Source organism: Miniopterus schreibersii (assembly GCF_964146895.1).
Source record: "Miniopterus schreibersii genome assembly, chromosome: 12".
Taxonomy (NCBI): Eukaryota; Metazoa; Chordata; class Mammalia; order Chiroptera; family Miniopteridae; genus Miniopterus; species Miniopterus schreibersii.
The window spans coordinates 37,583,832-37,607,515 of NC_138112.1; the positions used below are offsets into that span (position 1 = coordinate 37,583,832).

The following is a 23,684-nucleotide window of genomic DNA, read 5'->3' on the forward strand; positions in this document are numbered from 1 at the left end:
ACATTACTCCTTGAGAGCCATATTACAAAAAGATACTCAGACGTTACCTTCAAATATGTATTTTGGCTTGTGCTAGGTAAATTCATGGGTATCATAACAACAATAACATAATATTTACACTGTGACATTTTGTAATTTCTTTTGAGAAACATGCTTATAGCATCTTATCAATGATCCTATTCTTTATTATAGGACCTAAGAATAAAATACTCTTGTCTTTTATTTCTAGAAAAAAGTTGTACTGCATTTTGGGGCACAAGTGAGAAGGTTCATTTATGAATAGCTATGCTCCCTTTTCACAATGTCTGCTCAGTACCCAGCTCCTTCCTGCTCACTGGCATCCCAGGGCTGGAGTCCCTGCACATTTGGCTCTCCATCCCCTTTGGCTCCATGTACCTGGTGGCTGTGGTGGGGAACATCACCATCCTTGTTGTGGTGAAGGTGGAGCGCAGCCTGCACCAGCCCATGTACTTCTTCCTGTGCATGTTGGCTGTCATTGACCTGGTTCTCTCCACTTCCACCATGCCCAAACTGCTGGGAATATTCTGGTTTGGTGCTGGTGACATTGGCCTGGATGCCTGCTTGGCCCAAATGTTTCTCATCCACTGCTTTGCCACAGTTGAGTCAGGCATTTTTCTTGCCATGGCTTTTGACCGCTATGTAGCTATCTGTGACCCACTGCATCATACCACAGTGCTCACTCATACTGTAGTGGGACGTTTGGGGCTGGCTGCCCTCCTCCGGGGTATTCTCTACATTGGACCTCTGCCTCTTATGATCCGCTTGCGGCTGCCCTTATATAAAGCCCGTGTCATCTTGCACTCCTACTGTGAGCACATGGCTGTGGTCACCTTGACGTGTGGTGACAGCAGGGTCAATAATGTCTATGGGCTGAGCATTGGCTTTCTGGTGTTGATCCTGGACTCAATGGCCATTGCTGCCTCCTATGTGATGATTTTCAGGGCTGTGATGGGACTGGCTACCCCTGAAGCCAAGCTTAAAACCCTGGGAACATGTGGTTCTCACATCTGTGCAATTCTGATCTTTTATGTTCCCATTGCCGTTTCCTCCCTCATTCACCGATTTGGTCACCAGGTGCCTCCTCCGATCCATACTCTGTTGGCCAACTTCTACCTTCTCATTCCTCCAGTCCTAAATCCCATTGTCTATGCTGTTCGTACCAAGCAGATCCGGGAGAGGCTTCTCCAAGTCCTGAAGGTAGGAATTAAGACCAGATGACTACCCCTTTCTTCTCTCTCAAATGAGCGCATGAAGAATGTGTTTAAATATGGTGGGCAGCCTCCCAAACGGGAACTTCAAGAAGCCTGAGGTGTTAAACCCAGTGGTCTCCAGCTTTAGTAATTCCAAAGGCATGCTAAAAAAGAACGTACAACTCTAAATTCTAAGAGTAAAAGGTGTTTGTTTAATGACTAGGATATTTGAGCTGTGGAAGGTAAAACAATGACAGTATCAGTAACAAATAGCAATTAATGTTTACTCAGTAATTATATGTCATGCAGTTCTTACAAATGTCCTGACCTCTTCCGAGGTAGGTAGTATTGTTCACATTTTACACAGGAGGAAATAGGACAGAATACTCTCGCTTTATAAACTGCATACAAAATTTAATCTGCTTAGAGCCAATGTTTTTATTGGCGTTTATAATATATTGTGATGTTATGTAATACTTTCTACTCTGTGTTCTGTGTATGCTTCAATAGAAGCCCTGAAAGTCTGAGGTCATTTTATTAAAGTGGCCTTAGCTACAAGAAAAGCATTTTCTGATTTAAGCTTTTAACAATCGAGATGCTGCTAAAACTGCTTGTACAAATAAAGCATGGAGTGTTCTAGAAGAAGACTGACCTGTATGCCTGGCTGGTATGGGGAATACCACTCATGAAAGAATGTGGCCTGGAAAAAATATCAACTCAATGAAGGAAATGAGACAGAATGACAACATCTCAACACTGCCCTTGTATTTCCTCTGCAAGCCTGCTCCCATCAAGTGTCCTGAAGCTTGTGAGGGCTCCATGGAAAGAAAAACCTTCCCCTTCCCACAGAAACTCTCTGTAACCCTATCTGTAGGATTCCTGATCATAATGTGCTTTTTTGAATGGATCACAAAATAAGATAAAGTTATGAGTTCTAGCATTTACAGAAACATTGGCTTTACCCTCCAGGTAGAAAATGGATAATATACTTTAAACACTTAACTACTTAGCTGCTATGGATTGAAAATTACCAATGTTATTCTTACAACCACACTAAAATGGCAGGAATTACTCTCCCAAAATTTCAGATGAAATTGGTGTTCCTAGAAGTGATAAAATAATTGTCCAAGGTCACTCAGTTTATAAGAGGTGAAAATAAAAAATTAAGCCTTTTTTAAAAAAACACCTCTAAAGCTTCTAGTCTTCCTCTGATTCTCATTTCCCTTAGCTGTGAAAGAACTGAAAGGCCTTTTCCCCAAGGTCTGAATGGTTGCACATTTAATATTTCCAACACAGCAGACATTAGCTGTACCCCTATTCCCAGAAATGGGAGTGCACAGATCAACAAAGCGGTCACCTCTCAGTGTTCCTTTCCCAGAGGGACAACAAAGGGTAGAGCTGGATTCAATACTGGTCTGATTACCAACTCCATAACACATCAAACTAAATAGGCAGGAAGATGCTGAGGTCACTAGGCTTCAGGTATACAACAAATTGTAGCTGGGCATGATATAAAGGGAGGTAGTCAAGTGCAAAGGAAACACCACTGCATAACAACCATAAAAGTGACTTCTGGTTTTGCTTTGGCTAGTCCAATTACTTGCCCCACTACTGGGATATCTAGAATGTCTGATCATTTGGTGTTCCAGTTATATTCACATTTCTTCTAATACTTCTAACTTCCATCTCATCTCTCTATCATGATGTTTAGCTTTCCTGAACCTTATGTCTGAGTTTGGGTGAGTCAAATGTTCTTCTCTTTATGAATAGAGAAGCAAATCATAAACAAAGTCTTAGTTTGCCCATGCCTTCCATAGTTGGGAACCTGGGGAAAATGTTTAGAGTTAGTGCCAAGGTTAGAGTTAGTGCCAAGTACAAGCTCACTGGCTCTCATTTGTGACAACATGGATATACCTAGAGGCATTACCCTAAATGAAATAAGATAGTCACAGAAGGACAAATACTGCATGATTCCACTTACATGAGGTATCTAAAATAGTCAAACTCATAGATGCAGAGAATGGAATAGTGGTTGCCAAGGACTGGGGTGAGGGAGAATTGGTGCTAAAAATGAGAGGGGGAGAAAGATGGAAATCACAGCGTTTCCATCACCTTCTGAATGTTTTTGTCACATTCTATTTGTTAGAAATAAGTCATTAGGTCCTTCCTACACTTCAGGGGAAGTAATTACACAGGGCAGGCATGCCAGAAGGTGGAATCACTGGGGGCATTCTAACACACCATCCTGCTTAAACCCTAAATTCTACAATCAGATCTAGAACCAACCTGAGTTGGTAAAGACACACAACCAATATTAGTTAACTTCTAGTTAACTTGTCCTACCCCTAAAAAATACCTTTTTTAATATAGAAAAAGAAGAAAAAGGAAATATATGTCATAGCCTGATAAAGAATTTCCTACTTGAATTATGCCAGGGACAGCTTAGACAACCATCTTCGGGTCCTCATTTCCAGCCTGTCAGCTTCTATTCACAGTTGAATCTACTTTTTAGGCATTTCCTGCTATCAACTGACTTAAGTCCCAGAAACAGACTTTGAGACCTTCTCCGCAGATAGTTTAGAGTGGAATATGCCCAGGAGTACATCCAAATAGGTGTGAAAGAAGGACAGGTATTAAGAACTGTGCCGAGGGAGAAGGTGAATTACAAGATAGTTTCATCAGAATCCTCAGCTGATTTATCCTATGAGGAACTCTGCAGCTGAGCTGATCCTGTACACTTGTCCTGAATTGGACAAGGCAACAGGCCTTTCTACCCAGGATCAGCAAGGCATCGGATGCAGTCATTGTGTTAGGAGGATGTACAATTTAGGATGAGGCAGCATCCTTTGGCTGAAGGTAGTTTCTGGGGAGGAATGAGCTGAGTCCTCACTGGCCAACACTCTCCGTGCCGAGTGAATGGGGATCTGTGTGGTGGTGCCAGACAGTCTACTACTAGGAAACATTCATAACTGATTAGTCTTCTGAGGGCACTTGGGGGTGAGTGAAGGAAATAAACTCTCAAACTTTCCTGATTGGAGAATGGACTCTCCCATTATTGCCCCACTTAAATTTAAGTTTTATTCTGAATTGAAATCAGGATTTTGAAGCACTATCTGCACCCCTATGTTCATTGCAGCATTATTCATAATAGTCAAGTTGTGGAAACAACCTAAACGTCCATCAGCAAATGACTTATTATCCTGTGCTTATTATCATATTTCTTGGTTAAGAAATCATGAAACAGATGTAATAGAAGTCATAATTTTAAAATATCATTAATATTAAGACTAAAGACATAAGTAAAATTTAATGTGACGATACAATATAATACAATTGATGTGTCTATCTAAATCCTGACCTCAAGAGACTTGGTGAACTGATCTAACTCTAAGAATTACTCTGCTGTATGGAAAATTCGGCTGTTTTCTGTAATAGACACGTTTTGTGAAAAAGCAACTGAAATCTTTTTTAAAAAAATATGTCTTTATTGATTTCAGAGAGAGGAAGGGAGAGGGAGAGAGAGAGATAGAAGCATCAATGATGAGAGAGAATCATTGATTGGCTGCCTCCTGCACACCCCCGACTAGGGATTGAGCCCTCAACCCTGGCATGCACCCTGACAGGGAATCGAACGGCAATCTCCTGGATCCTAGGTTGATGCTCAACCACTGACCCAGGCCTGTCCAGGCAGCAACTGAAATCTTATAGACTGTTTTCATTAGGCTGGTTCCTCATGGCACAAAATGAAATTCTTCCCTTGCAAGAATTCTAGGGTCCTAATGAAAAGTAGCCCAAGGGAGAAGGGCTGTGTGATTGAAGCTGGATGTGCATCAACACCTCCCTGCATGTTCACTTGTTTGCACATGCAAACACACCTACACACATTAGCCAGACATTGGCCCTTATGCCTAGGTGGCATGTCCAAATAAAGCTTTGGTCTAGTGAGTTGTAGATTTAATCTTTCTTATTATATTCCAAAGGATGGGAGAATCACAGATATTGAAAGCTTTTGCTCCTGTGTAGAATACCTTTTCTGTGCCATTGTTCTGTTATCCTGAGTCTTTACCCTTTTGGAATGCTTCTTCTTCCTTTTGAAACCTTTCTCCCTTGGTACTGGGTGTGGTGAGTTTAAGGCCACACCCTGTTCATGAGGATCCACTCTTGCCATTAATGCCTTAGCAGGAGCCAGGTTGAATCTCAGGGGGAGGTGGTCCATCTGTCTCATTGGTACTGTCACAATTTAGCTGCCTTATCTCATGCTGGGGCTACTCAGGCAGCACCCCCTTTGCCTTCTGCATTCGATTGCCCACTTTTCCCATCAATATTCCACATTGTTGTTTATTTAGGTTTACATTCTGGCTTGTTCTCTGAATTATCCTATAGGCAACAGGACCCACAAGCTAAATAGTTTAAACATTTAAAAAAATATTTTTATTGATTTCAGAGAGAGGAAGGGAGAGGGAGAGAGAGAGAGAAACATTAATGATGAGAGTCATCGATTGGCTGCCTCCTGCATGCCCTCTACTGGGGGTCTAGTCCACATCCTGGGCATGTACCCTGACCAGGAATCGAACCCTGACTTTTTGGTTCATAGGTCGATGCTCAACCACTGAGTAACACTGGCTTGGCAAAGAGTTTAAGCATTTAAGCATAGCAGTTTTGGGGACTAGTTCTTTCACAGATTTGAAGATGGGATCTTCTAACAGATGATAAGCCTAGTAAGTTGAACTTCAACCACCCACATTCATTTTTAGGAATGTGATGGGTCAGGTTGAGGTAGGCATGAAGCACTCTCCATCTCCTCAAAGGAAAAAAAACCTCTCACCATTCACATCTGCTGAGGACTTGGGGCATTGGGAGCATATAGCATCATCTCCTGATTTTTTATATTTCTGTATATCTCTCTATCCTTTGTCATTAAAAAAATAAGTTCTATATCTTATGCCTGTTGGCTTCTTTCTCTTTGCTTTACTATTGCACCATGATGGTGCCCAGGCAGAAGTCATGATCTTTAAAACATGGACCATGCATCTTATTTATTTTCTGGCTTCATTCATTTTCATTCTCTTTCAAGTACCCTTCTCTGTTTTTTTGTCTGTTTGAAGAATATTTTGTCTTTTCATATCCTTGTGCTGAGGTCCATGCACTTCTCTCAGTTTGAAAAGCTTATCTTCCTTGATTCTCTTATACTCTATTTCCCCTCTTTATTCAAATAGAACTTTATAACAGAGAGAAATATTGAAACAGTGAAGCCCATAACAGGCCCTGGGCAGAACTGAAGAACTGAACTGGACAGTGAAGTAGACTTTGAGAGGTTAAGTATATTATCAGTGTGAAGGGTTCTACAACAAAGAAATGAATTATGATTGCTAGAATTCGAATCCTGACTCTGGATTACTAGCTTTGTGACCTTCTTTGCCCCTCAGTTTCACTTATAAAATGAAGATGAAATAATGGCAGCCACTTTTAAGGGTTGTGACAGTTGAGTGGGATCATTGAAGCTCGTTCAGCAAGGTGCTTGGCACATAGTAGGCTTTCACAAACCTAACTAATCTTTGCCTTTGTTTTTCTTTTCTGGATGCACTGTACATTTTTCTTACTCTTAGGTATCCTCTGAAGACTTGAAGAAACAAAGACTCTTCATCCACTAAGCATCTGCCTCCTCCTGCAATCTGGAAAACCTTAGGGGCCAGAGCATAGAGAAAAGCCAGTCCCTGGAGGAGTTACAGCATTTTTATGTTGGGCAGAGACAAGGGAACTGGGGTGTCCAGGGCAAAAGCAGGATGACAGAGACTCTGAAGAAGGAAGAGGGCTCCTGGTGGAACATCTTGAAAGAGACCATACTTCTCAAGGTCACTCTCTGTTGTCATCTTTGATCTTAGGCTGCTCTTTCAGCTCCTCCTGAAGGGTCCTGTAGGAATATCCATTCTTTTGAGCGAAAGAAATGTAGACACATCAGAGGAAGTTGAGTAGAGAAAACTACAGGGATGTGGGAAATTGACCTGGGACCTGGGGTGTTGGGCTGGTGAGTCTGAAAGCCGGGGTCACCTAGAAAGGAGCATATAAGTCCTCCATCTCCACTATAAAGGTCTGGCCAGGCCTGGTGGGTACTTCTGATATCAAGATCACCTTCTGGAAATGAAGATAGGATGGGGGAGAAAAAGGGAGCAGGGAGCACATGACTACTTTGGTTCAAAGCTGAGAGAGAGAGGGGTAAGTTCAGCCATAGTATAATGGAGAGACAGTCTTCAGAGACCAAAGGAAAGAAAGCAGTAGGGCTGATGGGGAGCATCTTTATTTGGTTATAGAGGTGAGGCATAGAGTTATCATAAACACAAAGGCTCCATCAAATGAGTTATGCATTACAGCCTTATGTTTCAGAGTTAAGTGACTTGTCTAAGCTTTCCTTCAGTGATTGGGCCTCCAGGTCTTTATGTGAATGTCCCCGCAGGGTTGAAGGCAGAGGCTGGTTCTGGGCTGGAAGTGTCTTAAGAGAGCTCTTGACCAGAGCTTTCTGAAGACCATCTTAACAACCAGGAAGCAACTGTGTCTGTATCTTGATCTGGGTAGTGGCCATGTGGATATTTGTGTGTTCACTTTATAAAACATTATCAAGCTGTATACCCAAGATTTATGTGTATTTTACATTATACTTTAATTAAAACAGCCAAAAAATGAAGGAGTAGGCAGTAATGGGAAATGTTTTGGATAGGTTAGGTAAAATAAAAAAATGAAATCACTGGATTGGCAACAGGTCATCGATAGAGATCATTGTTAGCAAGAAAATTTTCAGTAGCAATAGATTGAAGAGTGAAATTAAAAAAAAAAAAAAGAGATGACCAACCAAACCAAATGTTCCATAATTGAAAAAGGCTAATAAAATATATAAACCTCTAGCAATACTAAATCAGAAGAAATAGAAATGAGGAAAATAAAACCCTCCAGGGAATGAAAAAGAGGAGGGATGAGCAGTGCACAGAAGAAGAAAGGTAGGTTTATCCAGTGCAGCAGCCAGGAGAGGGAGATCCTGGGTCAGAGAGGCAAGTGTCAGGGGGAAGAAGCACCTGGTCCCTCAGGCTGTTCTTCAGCTCTTTAAGCAGTGATGCTCAACTCTGAGTCTGTGGCATCCAGAAAACACACAGCAGTCTCAAGGATAACCTGAATTATTTCTGATAACCCAATAGCCCTTTACTTTCATTCTATATCAAAAATCTTTCCCTTGTCTTCTCATGGTCTATCACTGAAGATGGGTCACCCAGTGACTATACACAGGAAGGTTCTTTTAATCCAACCATTAAGCAGAGCTTATTACTTTATTTAGTCTGTTCCAGTATAAGGCATTTCTTACATTTAGGCTTTGTTGTTGTTGGTGGCTTGTTTGGTTCAATAAAGACCATGGTTTGCAATCATATCCCCGAAATTCTAAATGATAAAGCTTTATTGTCGTTTGGCATGTCTTGGTAGCTTATTATGAAGAAAGAGTTATTTATATTGAAGAACCATAAAAACCTATTGGGGGAGGTTCATCTATAAAGGAGCCCTAAAGTTTTATTTGCAGTGATTTAATTTATTAATTGAACCTAGCTCAACAAGAAAAACTCAGTCTGAAATAAAGAAAAGGCAGGGATTATAAACATTTCCAGACAGCTTATTATCTCCTGTGAAAAATTATAATGTTGTTCTCTAATGACATTATTTTTGTGAATCCACTAATTCATCTCTTCAGCCAGAAGGAAGCTTTATTATTCATCTTTTATTTAGTACTATACTGGGGATACGAAATATGACATGTTCAATATCAGGAAGTTCATTGTTTCATTCAACAAATATTAAATATTATAAACTGAACAAAGATAAAAGAAAAACCCCTTTCTCTGTTTATTCTTTCACTTAACTGTTTCCTATAATGAACACACATATCTTCTTTTAATGGACTTGTGCACCACAGCTATGTGTTGTTATAAACTTGGTATAAGGTATAAGCCCATGACCAAGACACACATGATCGTATACCATAATGTCATAAGTAGAGTTTTGGAACTGTCAGTTTAGATCCATCAGAGGTCAGCACGGAAGATTCCATGAAAGCTCAGAAGGTACCTAATTTAGCTTCGACATGGGATGGGGAGGAGGTAGAGCTGAGGAAACTTCCGAAGGAGGTAACTCATAAGCTGGTCTTGGAACAATAAATAATGAGGGAAATAATGAAGAGGATGGGAGGTGAAGTGGGACAACTTTGTCAGGTGTCAGTTTTCTGGTCCTGAGCTGAAAATACCACCAGGCTCTCCCAACACCACAGCTGGGAATGAGTCTCACAGGACTGCATTCTTTTCTTACATTTCTTACATCTTTTTATGCATTAACAGGAAAGCGTCTCATCTGTGATGCTGGGGCCACCCTCCAACCACACAGTGGAAACCCCTGCCACCTTCTTCCTTGTGGGTATCCCAGGTTTGCAGTCTTCACATCTTTGGCTGGCTATCTCACTGAGTGCCACGTATATCATAGCCTTGTTAGGAAATACCCTCATAGTGACCGCAATCCGGATGGACTCCACTCTACAGGAGCCCATGTTCTGCTTCCTGTGTGTTCTGGCTGCCGTGGACATTGTTATGGTGTCCTCTGTAGTGCCCGAGATGGTGAACATCTTCTCCTCAGGAGGCGGTTCCATCAGCTTTAATGCTTGTTTCACTCAGATGTATTTTATCCATGTAGCCACAGCTATTGAGTCAGGGCTGCTGCTGGTCATGGCTTTTGACCGCTATGTAGCCATCTGTAAGCCTCTACACTACAAGAGTATTCTCACACCTCAAGTGATGCTGGGAATGAGTGTGGCCATCACCATCAGAGCTGTCATATTCATGACTCCATTGAGCTGGATGGTGAGTCATCTACCTTTCTGTGGCTCTCATATGGTTCTCCATTCTTACTGTGAGCACATAGCTGTGGCCAAGTTGGCATGCACAGACCCCATGCCTAGTAGTCTCTATAGTCTGATTGGTTCTTCCATTATTGTGGGCTCCGATGTGGTCTTCATTGCTGCTTCTTATAACCTGATTCTTCGGGCTGTCTTTAGTCTCTCTTCAAAGAATGCTCAGTTGAAAGCATTAAGTACATGTGGCTCCCACGTGGTGGTTATGGCTCTGTACTACCTACCTGGGATGGCATCCATCTATGTGGCCTGGCTAGGGCAGGATACAGTGCCTTTGCACACCCAAGTACTGCTAGCTGACTTGTACCTGGTCATCCCACCTGCTTTAAACCCCATTATCTATGGTCTGAGGACCAAACAGATACGGGAGCGAATGTGGAGCTTACTGATGCACTGTCTCTTTGACCACTCCCGCCTGGCTTCATGAACGCAGTCTATTCAGATCTAGAGCATTCCAGCCTATTTCAAATATGTCAGAGATCTCTGGAGATGGTTTGCTTCACCTGGTGCCATAGGCGTTCTAAGATGAAGCTGTAAAGAATATCCTTGCACAACTTCTCAATTTCTAGCAAGAATGTGAATAAAATGGTTAACTTTTTGACATGTTTAATGGTTTCAATCAACTAGTATTTGAATTAGAGATAATTTGGGGCCGAGAATATAGATTTGGGGTTTTTCTTTCCTTAGCTTCTGACCCATGTTTCCAACTTAATATCCCACCAGTCCTTCTGCAAAACAAACCAATTGCACCTCCTCACACCTGGCTGATTTTATCAGAATTGTTCATTTCCTCATGTGATTATGTGGAAGCAGCTATTAATATGATTCTGCCTTCTGGCCCACTGATGAATCCACTCAACTTGGGGTCCGGTGCTCACACCTGGACCAGAGTCCTTCTCCAATGAAAATGGATTCCAGTTTACCTGAGGAGATGTAAACTTGGAACCACTGAGGGTGGCCATTTTCTAGCACAGGAACTTGGAAAGAGAAATCTGTTCCATAGCAAAAGCAGATGAGTAAGAAGGGATGAAGAAACTAGTCTCTGGTTCTCTGGTTTCATTTAGGATACTCAGATATACCCCTTATTAAATTTTGTAAGATGCCTCTATATCCTTTTACTATATTCCCTATTGTTAAGCTATTTGGAGTCAGTGTACTAATCACCAGCTTTTTGCTTTTAAGCAACAGAGGCCAAGGCAATGTGAGCCTGGTCTTGGGCATCCTTCATTTTTCTTCCTAGTTCTGCTTGTGTAACTGAAATGCAAAGGAGAGCGATCAAATATAACATAGGTCTTTCTTCTTTTGAACACCTCTAAGGAGGTGTGCTCTGGGATGAGAAGGTTAATAGAGAGTAGTATCGATAATGAAGCTGAAATAGCACTACTCTTCTCCAGGTCACCAGATAGTTGTTTTTTATGTTTTCCTTTCAGAAAGTCTTAAGTGAATAATCAGTATATGCTTAAAAAAGAAAAAAAAAGGATTTCGTATGTAAGAGATGCATATATTTGACTCTCGTACATTTGAAAATCTTAATAAAAGATAATTTCCTAATAGTGTTGATGACAAGTTATTATATCTGAATATTAATATCTCCTTTCTATTGATGGAACAATGACAATTTATAGAGGGTATCGAAAATTAAATAAAATAAGAAAAGCACATAAGATAAACATGTTGTACATATTTAAAAAATATACCCAGTAGATCTTTTTTAAAAATAACTTTATTAATTGATTTGAGAGAGAGGGGGAGGGAGGAGGGAGAGAGGAAGAGAGAGAGAACATCATGTTGTTTCACTTATTTATACATTCACTGGTTGTTTCTTGTATCTTGTATGTGTCCTGACTAGAGATTGAACCCACAATCTTGGTGTACTGGATGATGCTCTAACCAACTGACCTAGCTGGCCAGGGCTACCCAATAGATTTCTAATTCCATAATTTAAGAGGTAGTTTTAGGTACTATTAGAATGGCAGTGCTGTAATTATCATTCATGTAATAATTCTTCCAAACAGATCTGCTGCATCTATATCTTTTGCTAACATTGGACTTGTTTATCTACTAGAATATATTGTTTCTAAATACCAGGGGGGCAGAAAGCAGTCTCTAAAAATCTGATAATGCACTGAGCTCCCCAAGTAGTAAAAAGAAATTCTCTTCTTGTAACCTCGTAACATAAAAACAAATTAAGGTGAGGTGGGTAAGCATATTTGATAAGATTTCTATTTTGAAAAGTCACACCATTCCTTCTTCATAAGCAAACCAAAGAACTGACTGTATCTGATGGAAAGCAACAAAGGCAAAGTCCAGCTTGCACCCAAACCAGAAATTTCTTCACAGCATTTCCATTAGAAGCCTGCCCTGACAGCTTTGTGTTTCATTCAAGTTAGTATTCCCCAAAACTAGCTGGCACCCACTGTTGGTACTCAAATACTTAATGAACTGCATACTTTCCAAAATGAACTGGTTCCCTTCCACGGCTACCTCCAAACAGAAAATCCTGTGCTTTTCCCAAGACAGACAACTCATACCCTATCACATGAAGCAGTGTGTGCTCATTTAACTAGTGCCTGTGACCCACAGCAGACTCTCAATTTTGCTTTTAAGACATTACAACCAATCCTGCTAGAAAAAAAAGGCAGACTAAATTTCCCATGGGTTGTAAACCCTTGGATTTGCCCTGTTTCTTCTTTCCTTTTGGACTCATGCACTTCACCCTTTTATAGCCTTTCCCTTCAAGGCTCAGGCACTGCACCCCCTTGGTTCTCTGCCAGTAAAACAAAAGTAGGCGAAGCTCATTCCTGACTCCTCCTTGTGCTGAATCATCACATCAAACTGGAGGTGCATGGGAGGCACACAGGGAGTGCGGCACTCAACCTCCACACGGCACCTGCCTCTGCCCCTTCCAGAACACTTTTGTAATTATCCATCAAATTAGTTTTTAAACAGGATTATAATAAGTGTCATCTAGTCTTTCATGCTCCTTTGAGGCAAGAGGTTATTTTTGATCCTAGGAATAAGAAAGTTCCCTCACTTATTTATCAACACACACACACACACACACACACACACACACACACACACACTGCTAGCCTGGGGGTACAATGGTGAACACTTATTTATCAACACACACACACACACACACACACACACACACACACACACACACACTGCTAGCCTGGGGGTACAATGGTGAACACTTATTTATCAACACACACACACACACACACACACACACACACACACACACACACACACACACACACACTGCTAGCCTGGGGGTACAATGGTGAACCAGACAAGTAAGGCCTTGTCTTCATGGAGTTCTTAGAAGTGAACGTAAGTACCCTATCTTTTTACCTAGTCATAAAAATCAGAAAATATGAAATAAACAGTGTGACATCATTTACCTGTAATTCTCACAAGTGATCACAGCTCCCAAATCAGCTTATAAATGGAAAAAACCCCGAAAAACTCACACCAAAATATCAAAGGCCCAAAATAGTACATTACAAATGAAGCTATTCCACTCCTTAATTCACTCTAAATTTGAATGAATTTTTCACTTTCGTCTTTTCTCTGAGCCTTCCAAGGATTGTCCTAATAAAACCACAGTACAAGAACAACATTGATTTGTCCATAGCCTCTTTGCTAAGTGTCTATGGACGTATAATGGGAAGTGCTTCCTAAAGATCTATTTCTCAAGTCTATAAAAATTCCCCAGGCGCTCTCCCCTCCACATGGCTACTTGCCTACCTGTCTCTTCCCCTTCTGGACCACTTTGTGAGTACACCCCCGCTCCCCACAGACACCTGCCAAGACCAGGTCTATGACCTACTAGTCCATTCCCCTTCTACTGATAATGCTTAAGAAATGGCCTGGAAGCATGGTGGGCAGAATGAGTTTACTTCTCCATTTTGGCCTGTTTTACCTCTTTCATGTGTTAACAGTCAATACAATTAAAGTAGAAAGACAATGTTTGCTATTATTTATTTCAGGAATTACTTTGCTTCTGTCCATACATCACCTAGTATCTCCTTTGCTGCCCAATCCTACCCAACAGTCACTACCTTCAAGTATAAACTACATCAGAGGTTGTGTCACACAGTCATGGTGATGATGTGATGTACATATTACAGCCCCTCGCAATACGCAGTCATTAACTCTCATATGCCAGTCTTGCAGTTTGTTTCCAGACACAATCTTCCCACATCACTCTCTTAAGGCCTGCAGTGAGTTATTTTTGCCACACAGCAATCACTTCTAGGTCAATAGCACAGATATATAGTCTTAATTTCCCCTTCACTATAATATATTGCTCCCAAACTGGCTTTCTGTGTCTATCCTATTCATTTCCCCACACTGCCTCCTCCCATTTCTCCTGTCACAGATTTAGAGAAGACAAAGGCAGGGAGAATGTTAGGTAGTTACCAGAACCATGCAGATTCCCTTGGTGACACAATAAAATCCAAACTTTAGTCCAACCAGCTTGTGGGTGAGTCAGCTTTCATCCCTGGGCATGTTTTTTCTTTTTAAAATTATCAGCTCCATTCTTTGTCCTACAGTCACAGTCCTAATTCTAATCCAAAGACAAACATGTACAACAGATGCACAATAGATTACTGTGGCCCAGAGTTTGCCCCTGGAACGGCCACATTGTCTAAAGGACTCTAGACTGCCAGGAGGCCCTGAGACACAGAGGCCCTGCTGTAAGATGCTGGCTGAGAAGGTGAGGCAGGAACATTACACAGGCAACATCCAGTTTTCCTTCCTGTATCCCTGAGAAAGGAACACAAGTATGGGGTGGATCTGAGATCCTCACAACCCTATGAGGTAGGAGAATATGCAGCCACTCGACCTATTTTTCCATGGGTGATGAAAAATCTTTCAATCGAGTGGGAAGTTTCAGACCCAAATGTAATGAGTGACATGCAGACATGTGACCTAAGAAGCAAGTGTGGCAATTTTGTTTTGTTTGAATGTGATATTTAATCTCTACAATCTTCTTTCAACAGTGTTGCGAGAAATAATTTGCTCTATTAAGGCCATTTCAATTTTTTCATCCATAAAGTGAAAATAAAACCAAAGCTCACAGGTTTGCTGATTTTGCCACTGAGAGAGAAGGGCAGGACCAGGACACAGGTCTGCTCAGAGTCTGAGACAGTGGTGTGCCCAGCTTGTGCTGAGAGGGGGATTACTAGTGGAGTGCTCTGGGCTACCTGCAATGCATTTCTCTAGTTCGGAGATCAGAGAGCTGGGGTGAAACATTTGTTCATTCCCAGCAAACCTCAGATGAGGCCTCCTCGGACTGGCTTCAGCAGAGCAGCCAGCCCTGGATATGAGCAGTATTCTACTGGCTTGTTGGTAAACTGTCCTACAGGTTCCCAGGAGGTTGGATCTACTTCATCGTCCTCAGTGACTTAGTTATGGCACCACCAGAGACTGAAAAAGAGGGGCCTGAGCTACTGCATGTTAGTCACTCTGATCCTCACCATCAGCCCTGTCACACTTCCCTCACAGGGAACAATGCTCATTTGACTAAAACCTCATGTCTTTCATGACTAATTTAGTGAGACTCTGGCCCAGGGGTAGCAGACCACTGGGCCAGGCAGAGGAATCCCCAGATTCTAGGCTCAACTCAGTTTAAGGGGACCCTTGTCAGGGGCAGGGCCCTGCAAGACCTCTGCAGTCCAGGTGAAATTCCGAGGCTTCTGGCTGGGACGGTGGGCCTCTCAGTCCTCCACGTCTAGGGAGCAGATGGCAAGAGGAGCGGTGTTGTTGGCACCAATGCTGTAGCAAGGACTAAAGTAGGGGAGGAGGCGCCCAGGAAAGGGACAGTGGGGGAAAGTGAAGATGTGGGAGCCGTTGTCGGTCACGTTGTAGAAGGAGATATCCTGGGCTTCATAATCCAGGAAGACGCCCACCCGCCGGGGAGGGACCGGCAAGGGCAGGAGGGGGTATTCATCGGTGCCTGCCCGATACTCACTGCCCTTCCTCAGCCTTATCACCCAGAATCCATAGTTGGGAGATAAATAGACCACCTCCTTTCGGTCGACATCTTCCTTACACACTCCCAGGCCCCATTCAGATCTGTCTCCCACCTCCACCTCCCAGTAGTGCTGGCCTGAGGAGATATACTGGCTGCCCAGGACAATGTTATAGCGGTAGAATCTCTCGGGATTGTCGGGCAGTCTCTGGTTGGCATCTCCATAGCGCACGCACTTTCTGTCCTCAGACACGATGAGGCGGGAATAAGCAGTGTCTGGATCAAGGCGCACATCAGCTAGGAAAAAAGGGAAAAAGATCCTGGTTGGCGATGTTGGTACAGAGAGGGGGCGTGGGTGAGGTCTCCCTGATAAATACAGCCATGGGTTTTTCAGTGACGAGTGGGAGTGGGGCTAGCTGGGGCATCCAGAGGGCACCAAAGCATTTTCTTTCTCCAGGAGGGGTCCCTCCCACTGCCCACACAACCTCCCCCAGCACTCTTTACCTGCATACGTCTTCAGGATCTCTCTCAGGCCTGGCACACGGCAATCTGTCTTCAGAACCAGGGAGACTGGTTCTGGCCTCTGTAGGCTCCAAGACTTGCTCCTAGTAGAGGAGGGATAGGCCTTGGGGCAAGAAGTCTTAGCTCTGCCACATGGACCTTCCCTTAGTACAGGGAAGAGCCGCCCCCCCAGCAACACCAGACAAAGCAGAGATGTGGTGCTTACTCTACTGAGATGAATGGTTTGTGGCACAGAGAGAACATTCACTCACATTCCTGTGCTGTGAGAAGGATTGGACGTGCACCTGACATGGGGAGAGGAACAGGTGTACCACAGAGGAGAAAGGCTACACTCAGAGCTTAGAGCACTAATGGACACATCTGCAGTGTTTTTCCCTCCTTCAGTTATATTTTATAACTTTTCTGAAATTCTTTGATGAAATACAAAGATAAAGAAAGATGAACAAAGCTTCTTTGGCCAAAACAAGGGAAGAGGGAGAAGATTTTCCAGCAGTCTATTTTTCTATGGCACTGGGTCCCCGTTTCTTCCCCTATTCTGGCCAGGCCTCACTATCCCTCCTGGGACTGCCTAGGGGCTCCAAGGATGGGAACATACCTGTTTAAGACCTCCCGAATGCCCTAGAAGGAGAAAAAAGTGCAGCACGTGAGTATGACAGACACTGAGCTCTGGGAGGGGGTTTCTCTAAGGGCAAGGGAGGTACAGAGCAAGGCTGGAGAAGGTATGCAGAGGTGGAGGGGAGAAGCCTAAGGGAGGGGAGCAGGGCAGGCTGAGCTGGACTGGCTGACTCCAGGCTTCACCTCAACTATCTGGCCAAAGGGGAAGGACTGGTATGATGCCCGAGCTGCCTGAGCACCACCCCACCTACATGCCTACAGTGGGCCAGGTTGTCCAACCAACCAGGGGTAGGAGAAGGGCAGGCACTAGCAGGGAAAGGGATGGGGGGACAGATATAGGATCTACTCACCTGCAGCATCCAGCGGACGGGCCTCTGAGACCTCTCCTCCAGCTCTGCAATCAGCCTGCACAGGACCCGGCTCTGCTGGATGAGGGCATCATGATTCAGCTCCAGTTTCTGTCTGGTCTCCCTCTCCTCCTGCTCCAGGCTGGCGAGAGCTGCGGCTGCCTCCACCTCTAGCTGTCGACCTGGTGGCTTTTTCTTTAGTAATCGCTGATACTTCTCAAACTCCGACATGATACTCTGCTTTCTGGTTTCCACCTGTATCTGCACAGCCAAGGTCAGAAATAAGCACTGATATTGTTCATGTAAGGGCCACCTAGGACTGAGGACGCGCACATGCACACAGAGGAATGTTTTGGAACCAGCTGTGTCCCAGGCACTGAAGAGGCTAAGATAAATGCTACTATTTTTCCTACCTTTCTGTTTCCATGTGCTGGGGCCCTATTAAAGTAGGACCCAGGATATTATCTTGGTTCTATATGCTCTAGACTACTTCCTATTTTCAGAATCATATATTCTATATTCAGAATAACGAGCAGAGCATTACACTTAATCCCCGAAGGCAGTATAACAACTACACTGGTAGAAACTTTTGCCTCTTACTGGTATTATATCAGTTCAATACTGTGTTGTTTTTGACTGGTTCAATGTTACCTTCTGTTGATCAAAAGTTCTGATAGTTTGGTAGCTATGGCTCTCAAATTTATTTCAGAGGTGATTTTCTAGTATTTTAACTTTTAGTAATTATGCTCTAACTGGGGAAGGTGAAACAGAAGCTATGTTTTACTAAGCATTATGCAAGTCATACCACTGTGAGATAATACATATGTGAGGTGTGTATGAGAACATATGAGAGCATTAGGCCAGAGATTATCCCTACATCACAATCAAGAAACTAAAATGAGAAGTACATGGCCTGCCTAAGGCTGCACACCTGGTAGAGAAAGCTAGTCTGAGGACCCCTGGTCCTCTGACTTGAAACCCCATATTCTGCTTCACAGAGATGAAGAAGCTACCATGTGTCAGCTCCAGGACAACACCGGGACCACCCAAACTCCTTCCCCAGGTGGCAACCTGCCTTCCAGGTGGCAGTTCGTTTCCTCTCACCAACTTCCAGCTTCCAGGCCTCTTCTTGCTCTTTCCTCAGATGTTCCAGAGCCTCATGGAGTTTCCACTGAAAGAGATAAAAACCTCATGAGGCCATCTGGGCAGCCAAGTTGATAATGAGGCTTCCTAACACTGGTAGGTAATGGGGAAAAAAGCACCCCTCAGGCAATGAACCAGAATAAATGCTGGGAGCAAAGGGATGCCAAAGAGGGAGTGGTTTCCTGCCCACATGACATCCAAAGTAGCTCTTGATCTGAGAATCACTTCAACTCCCACAGCCCCTAAGTTTCTGTAGAGTAGGAAAAAAGGTCTGTTTCCAAGCTTGCCAGACCTCCTTGGGTTTCGTATCACACCTCTTTATCCTTATGGCCTCCTAAAACCCTCATGTTCAAAGTGTGGTCCAAGTGGGTCAGCAGCAGCACCACTTGGGAGCCTGTTAGAAATGCAGAGTCTCGAGCCCCAACCCAGACATCCTGAATTAGAATCTGAATTTTAGCAAGAATTTGGGGTGGTGCAAATGCTCATTAAAGGTAAGAAGTACTATCCACGAACACTAATGCAAGAGATTGCTACTAGACAGCATAGAGTATTCTGATGATAATATTAACCATTTTGTTAAAGAGTTACCAAGTGCCACACACAGGCTTAAGTACAAAGCATACATTCAATACTCATAATCTCTTGAGACTGGTATTATCCCCACTGTATAGATAAAAGAACTGAGGCTGAGATATACATTCAGATCTATTCAGCTCGTAAATGACTGGGGTGGGACTTAATATTGCTGTGTAACTCTTATGCCTATGTGATATTGCCTCCCTATTCTAATATTCTCAAAACAAAATAAGTAAATACTTTAAATTTGTTAGAAATTTTTCTCACATAGAAAAACAGGTAATTCTGAGGATTTGTCTTATACTCTTACCTTCTAATCTCAACTTCCAGAAAGAGAATTAAGACCAGTATTGGATCACTGGATCATAGTCATTGGGATAATGATTCTGGTAAAGATAAGTCATCATGGACAACTGAGGAAAATATAAGAGGCTGGAAGTTGATGAGGGCAGCTATACAAAAGGAGTAGCAGGTGTGTCAGAGATGACATCCCACCCTTAAAAAAAAAGACTTGGTAGAAGAGAAAGAATATTGCCCAATGAGCAAGGCTTGAGTTGTATCCTTTGCTCTTCCTTTAACTAACTTTTAACTAACTTAACCTAAAGTCAAATCTAAATGACTCAGCCACACTCTCTTCTAGGTCTAAAACCAATTATGATCTCAGATTTCCAAGCCTCAGTTTTACCTATAAAAGTGACTCACGCAATGTCAAATGACTATTTGTGGCATTGCTAGGAGTTTGCAGGTTCTAATAGGTGCAGCTTTGACGACCTCATACCCAAATTCATCCAAGGCACCAAGGACCCCAGTTAATCCAGACTGGTCTCCTTCTAATTCTCAGGAAGGAAGCATCTTTGGGTTAGGCATTAAGCTGTTTTGGGATCTGGGATGGGGCGTGGAAGTGATAGGGAAGGAAGTCAAAGGAGGTCATACATGCTCACTGTATCAGGTCCCAAGGCTCTGTGGGCATGAGGGCCAAAGGAATCAGTTCTTGTTTTATCTCTGGGACCTATGGTCAAGTCCTTAATTTAGAGATAGCCAAGTGAAGGGCAGGGGAGGGACTGGGGTAGTTAGCCTCAGTTTCTCACCTTATACTCCCAGGCGACATCCTCCATGGGCACGACACTGTGGTCCTCATGCTCAGGGGACCGGCTGCAGGCCTCACATGTGATCAGGCCATCCTCTTTGCAGAACATCTTTAGCTGTTCTCTGTGAAGTTCACACACATTACCCTTCAGCCCCATTCCTGGGTGCAGGCCTAGCAGACGAACTTTTTCTACCACATTGGCCAGCTGCCAATTAGGCCTCAGGTTCCCTGGCTGGACAGGAGTCCGGCAGAGGGGACATGTGTAACCCCAGTTCTGGGATTCCCCTGGGACCTCCCAGAGTCCAGAGAGGCAGCCATGGCAGAAGCTGTGGCCACAGTCAATGCTCACAGGCTCTCTCAGGTAGGTCATGCAGATGGGACAGGCCAGTTCTTCCACGACAGCTTCCACCAATGCTGCAGGATCCATGGCTCCTTTTCACACCCTCCTTAGAACATGAACAAAGCCAGGCAGAGGTAATGAAGGCTGAGAAGAAAAGAAAAACAAATAAGAGGAAAAGGTAACAGAGGAGCAGAGGGATCAGTAAAACTGATAATTAATGAGTGAAAAAAACAAGTTCCTCCTTTCTATCATTCCTCGATCCTTTACTGACCTTGTTTAATAAGCAGTGGCCTTCGCAACTGACGTTCTGACTGGGCCACATTACTCACACCACAGAGGGCCATCTGGGGATGCTGGAGCAAGTGAATGTGGGGAGTTCTCAGTTTTTATTCATTTCATCATCTCTGACCCTCCTCTGGGTTCGCTCACCTGCCCATTCCCACTCCACCTCAATCATGCTCTTCAAATCAGCATTATTCCTCTTGAACTTGGATTAGGTCAAATAAAATGGGGTGTTTCAGTGTCTAAAATAAGGCCAGAAATACCCTCAGTCTCACTCTCTGTATATTTATATGTGTACTTATATACTTCAAGGGGCAAAAAGATAATATGTCAGAACCACTGCCTATCTGTTCAATTGGTTTTCTTGTGTTGCACACTAAAGTACAAGAGAACAAGCAATCCTTTCCCCACACCCCGAAAGCCCCTGCTCCCTTCTCCAGCACCAGCATTCATGGAGATGCTGACACTCTCCTCAGCCTTCAGTGATGTGTTAGAAGCAGAGATGAAACAACACCCCTTGGCAGATAAAAACAAAGGTCTTCTGACATTAATCAAATCTGTATGATGAAGTCACTATCCCAGCGAGAAATCTGAGATTTCTGCCAGGGCCACATGTGGGTACGGAACTTATATGGCCAATGGCAGGCTCTTGGCACAAGTGCCACTATTTACTTTTTCGCTTTGCAAGTTTGTGTTAGTAGCTTGAGTCTGTAAAGGGAAAAGCCATGTTGGTCTCAGTCACTGCTGTATCCTCAGCTCCTAAACAGTGCCTGAAATGCAGTTATTGCTGAATAAATATTTCTCAAATAAATAAACCAGCTAGACATGGGAAATAGTTCCTAAACTCAAAATGCTTTTATAATTTGTTAACTGAGAGCACACAATAGCAAGCACTCCTTGAGCACTTATGCCACATGCCAGATACTATTCTGAGCATTTTACATGGATTAGCTCAAATTATTTCACAACTCTAAGTAGAAACCATTATTCTACTGTTCTCATTTTACAGATGCTTGGTCCTGGGCCCCACCATTCTATCTTGGGCAAATTACTAACCTCTCCAGCTTCAAGGTATAATAAAAATGTGAGAGAGAGAGAAATCACTGTGGTTTTGGGTAGCCCAGTCTTTCTGGAGGAAATGAAGCAGTAAGTAGATTTTGCAGGTCTCTGTTAAAGGCTAGCAGGAGGTTCTGCCTTTTCACTGGCCTTTCTGCCTCCTGCTTTTCCTCCCTCCCACTATCACTACCAAACTGTGGGATCCAATATCCTAAAACCTAGTTTTATGAAATCACTAACCCACTGAAGAAGCCTATCCTGGTTCCCCAGCAACCAGTCCAATAGGAAGCTCTTGGGCTTCATCTTTGAAACAACGCCTGTGTCCAGTCGAGCAGAGAGAAACTTCCACATTTCCCTGCAAAACCCATTTCTAGTCATTCTGCCCCACTTGGGTTCCTGCTGTTCTCCCAGCTTGAAATGACTTCTCCATGATCCTGTTTTTAACATCACTTGATATGTATGTGTTTATTGTCTTACTTCCCACACTAGAAATTTGACAGTGACATCATCCACTTTGATCACTACTACATCCCCAAGGCCAAGAACAGTGCCCCCGATATTTTTGAACAGATGAGAATTACATGTAACTGTTGAGGTCCAGCTGATCCTAGGTTGGAAGTGGAAGAAGTGTCAACATCCTCATTTAAGACAGAGGGGCACCAAGACCTACCACCGAAAGCTGACACAATACAGGTTGTGATCTATGATTGAAAGCTACAAAGATCAACAAAATAATAAAAAACAGAAATAAAAAATTGGTGGGAGTAGGGAAGTGAGGTAAAGAAATATCAAAAGGATACATCAAGAAATGCAGTGTAGGCATACTATTTAGATTTAGTAGGGTCATACAAAGATTTAAATATGAAAAAGTTAAAAGCTGTGGCCTATGCAAAAAGGATTTAGAGGCGGGTAGCTATTGCTCTTAGATATAAAACCTGCTTATTTTCTTTTTTACTATACATAAATTACTTCGACAGAACTTTACTAAACATTTAATTGCTTCGAAATTGCCTTTGGCAGGGTGGGTAGCGGGTGTGCGAAAGACCTTTGAAGGGAGGGGGCAGAGCTTGGAAAAGACTAGTGGGGAGGGACAGAGCGGGGAGGGGGTGAGTGGAGGCGGCGACCTTCCGGGTTCGGGGGCGGAGGAGGAGGGTAACCTCCAGGCCCCAGGGCGCGGGGGCAGAGCCCCAGGGCAGCGGGCGGGCGGGGGCAAGAGTGAGGTGGCTGCGGGACCTTTGACTTTAGACGAGGCACGGCTGTCTACCCACCTCCTTCCTTAGCTCAGACCAGCGCCCCGCGGGGAAAGCCCAACTCGGAGATGCCGGGTCCCCTGGGCGGAGTGTCAGCAGCGTCACGAGCGGTCGGACCCGAGCACTTACCGCCCGCGGGTACAGGAAGGTCCCAGCACCGACCGGCTTCTGCGCCTCTCGCCCGGCTCCAAGGCCCCGCCCACAGGACCGAAGCCAATGAGCGGCGGGCAGGGCCCGGCGCCGGAATCCGCGCAGCCGCATCTTTGTTGGAGCAGCCAATCACAGACAGGGATCGGGACAACCCTAGCCAATCGGAGGAGGGGACGGGCCGCCGCAC

At 43.6% G+C, this 23,684-nt stretch overlaps 3 protein-coding genes across 8 annotated transcripts; 2 read left to right on the forward strand and 1 right to left on the reverse strand.

Moving 5' to 3' along the window:
- Positions 1-285: 285 nt before the first annotated feature.
- LOC308565131 (olfactory receptor 52M1) lies at positions 286-1,239 on the forward strand (the record flags this gene model as incomplete). Its single annotated transcript, XM_081153941.1, has 1 exon — positions 286-1,239. The coding sequence occupies one exon, from the start codon at positions 286-288 to the stop codon at positions 1,237-1,239; it is 954 nt and encodes a 317-aa protein (XP_081010067.1).
- An 8,356-nt stretch (positions 1,240-9,595) lies between these two features.
- Positions 9,596-10,570, forward strand: LOC308565116 (olfactory receptor 52I2-like; the record flags this gene model as incomplete). Its single annotated transcript, XM_081153926.1, has 1 exon — positions 9,596-10,570. One exon carries the CDS (start codon positions 9,596-9,598, stop codon positions 10,568-10,570), a length of 975 nt encoding a protein of 324 aa, XP_081010052.1.
- Positions 10,571-11,856: 1,286 nt separating this feature from the next.
- Positions 11,857-23,550, reverse strand: TRIM68 (tripartite motif containing 68). 6 transcript variants are annotated; one of them, XM_081153918.1, is made up of 8 exons: positions 23,477-23,536; positions 20,769-20,903; positions 20,421-20,541; positions 18,689-18,784; positions 17,617-17,874; positions 17,247-17,269; positions 16,634-16,734; positions 11,863-16,426 (listed from the first exon to the last, which is right to left on the reverse strand). In XM_081153918.1, the coding sequence occupies exons 3-8, from the start codon at positions 20,526-20,528 to the stop codon at positions 15,876-15,878; spliced, it is 1,137 nt and encodes a 378-aa protein (XP_081010044.1). In that variant the 5' UTR covers positions 20,529-20,541; positions 20,769-20,903; positions 23,477-23,536; the 3' UTR covers positions 11,863-15,875. The 6 variants fall into 6 exon arrangements, with proteins under 6 accessions (XP_081010040.1, XP_081010044.1, XP_081010042.1 ...); XM_081153916.1 differs by adding an exon at positions 21,031-21,283 and having other exon boundaries at positions 20,421-20,903; positions 23,477-23,533; XM_081153917.1 differs by having other exon boundaries at positions 23,366-23,521.
- Between the last annotated feature and the right edge of the window lie 134 nt (positions 23,551-23,684).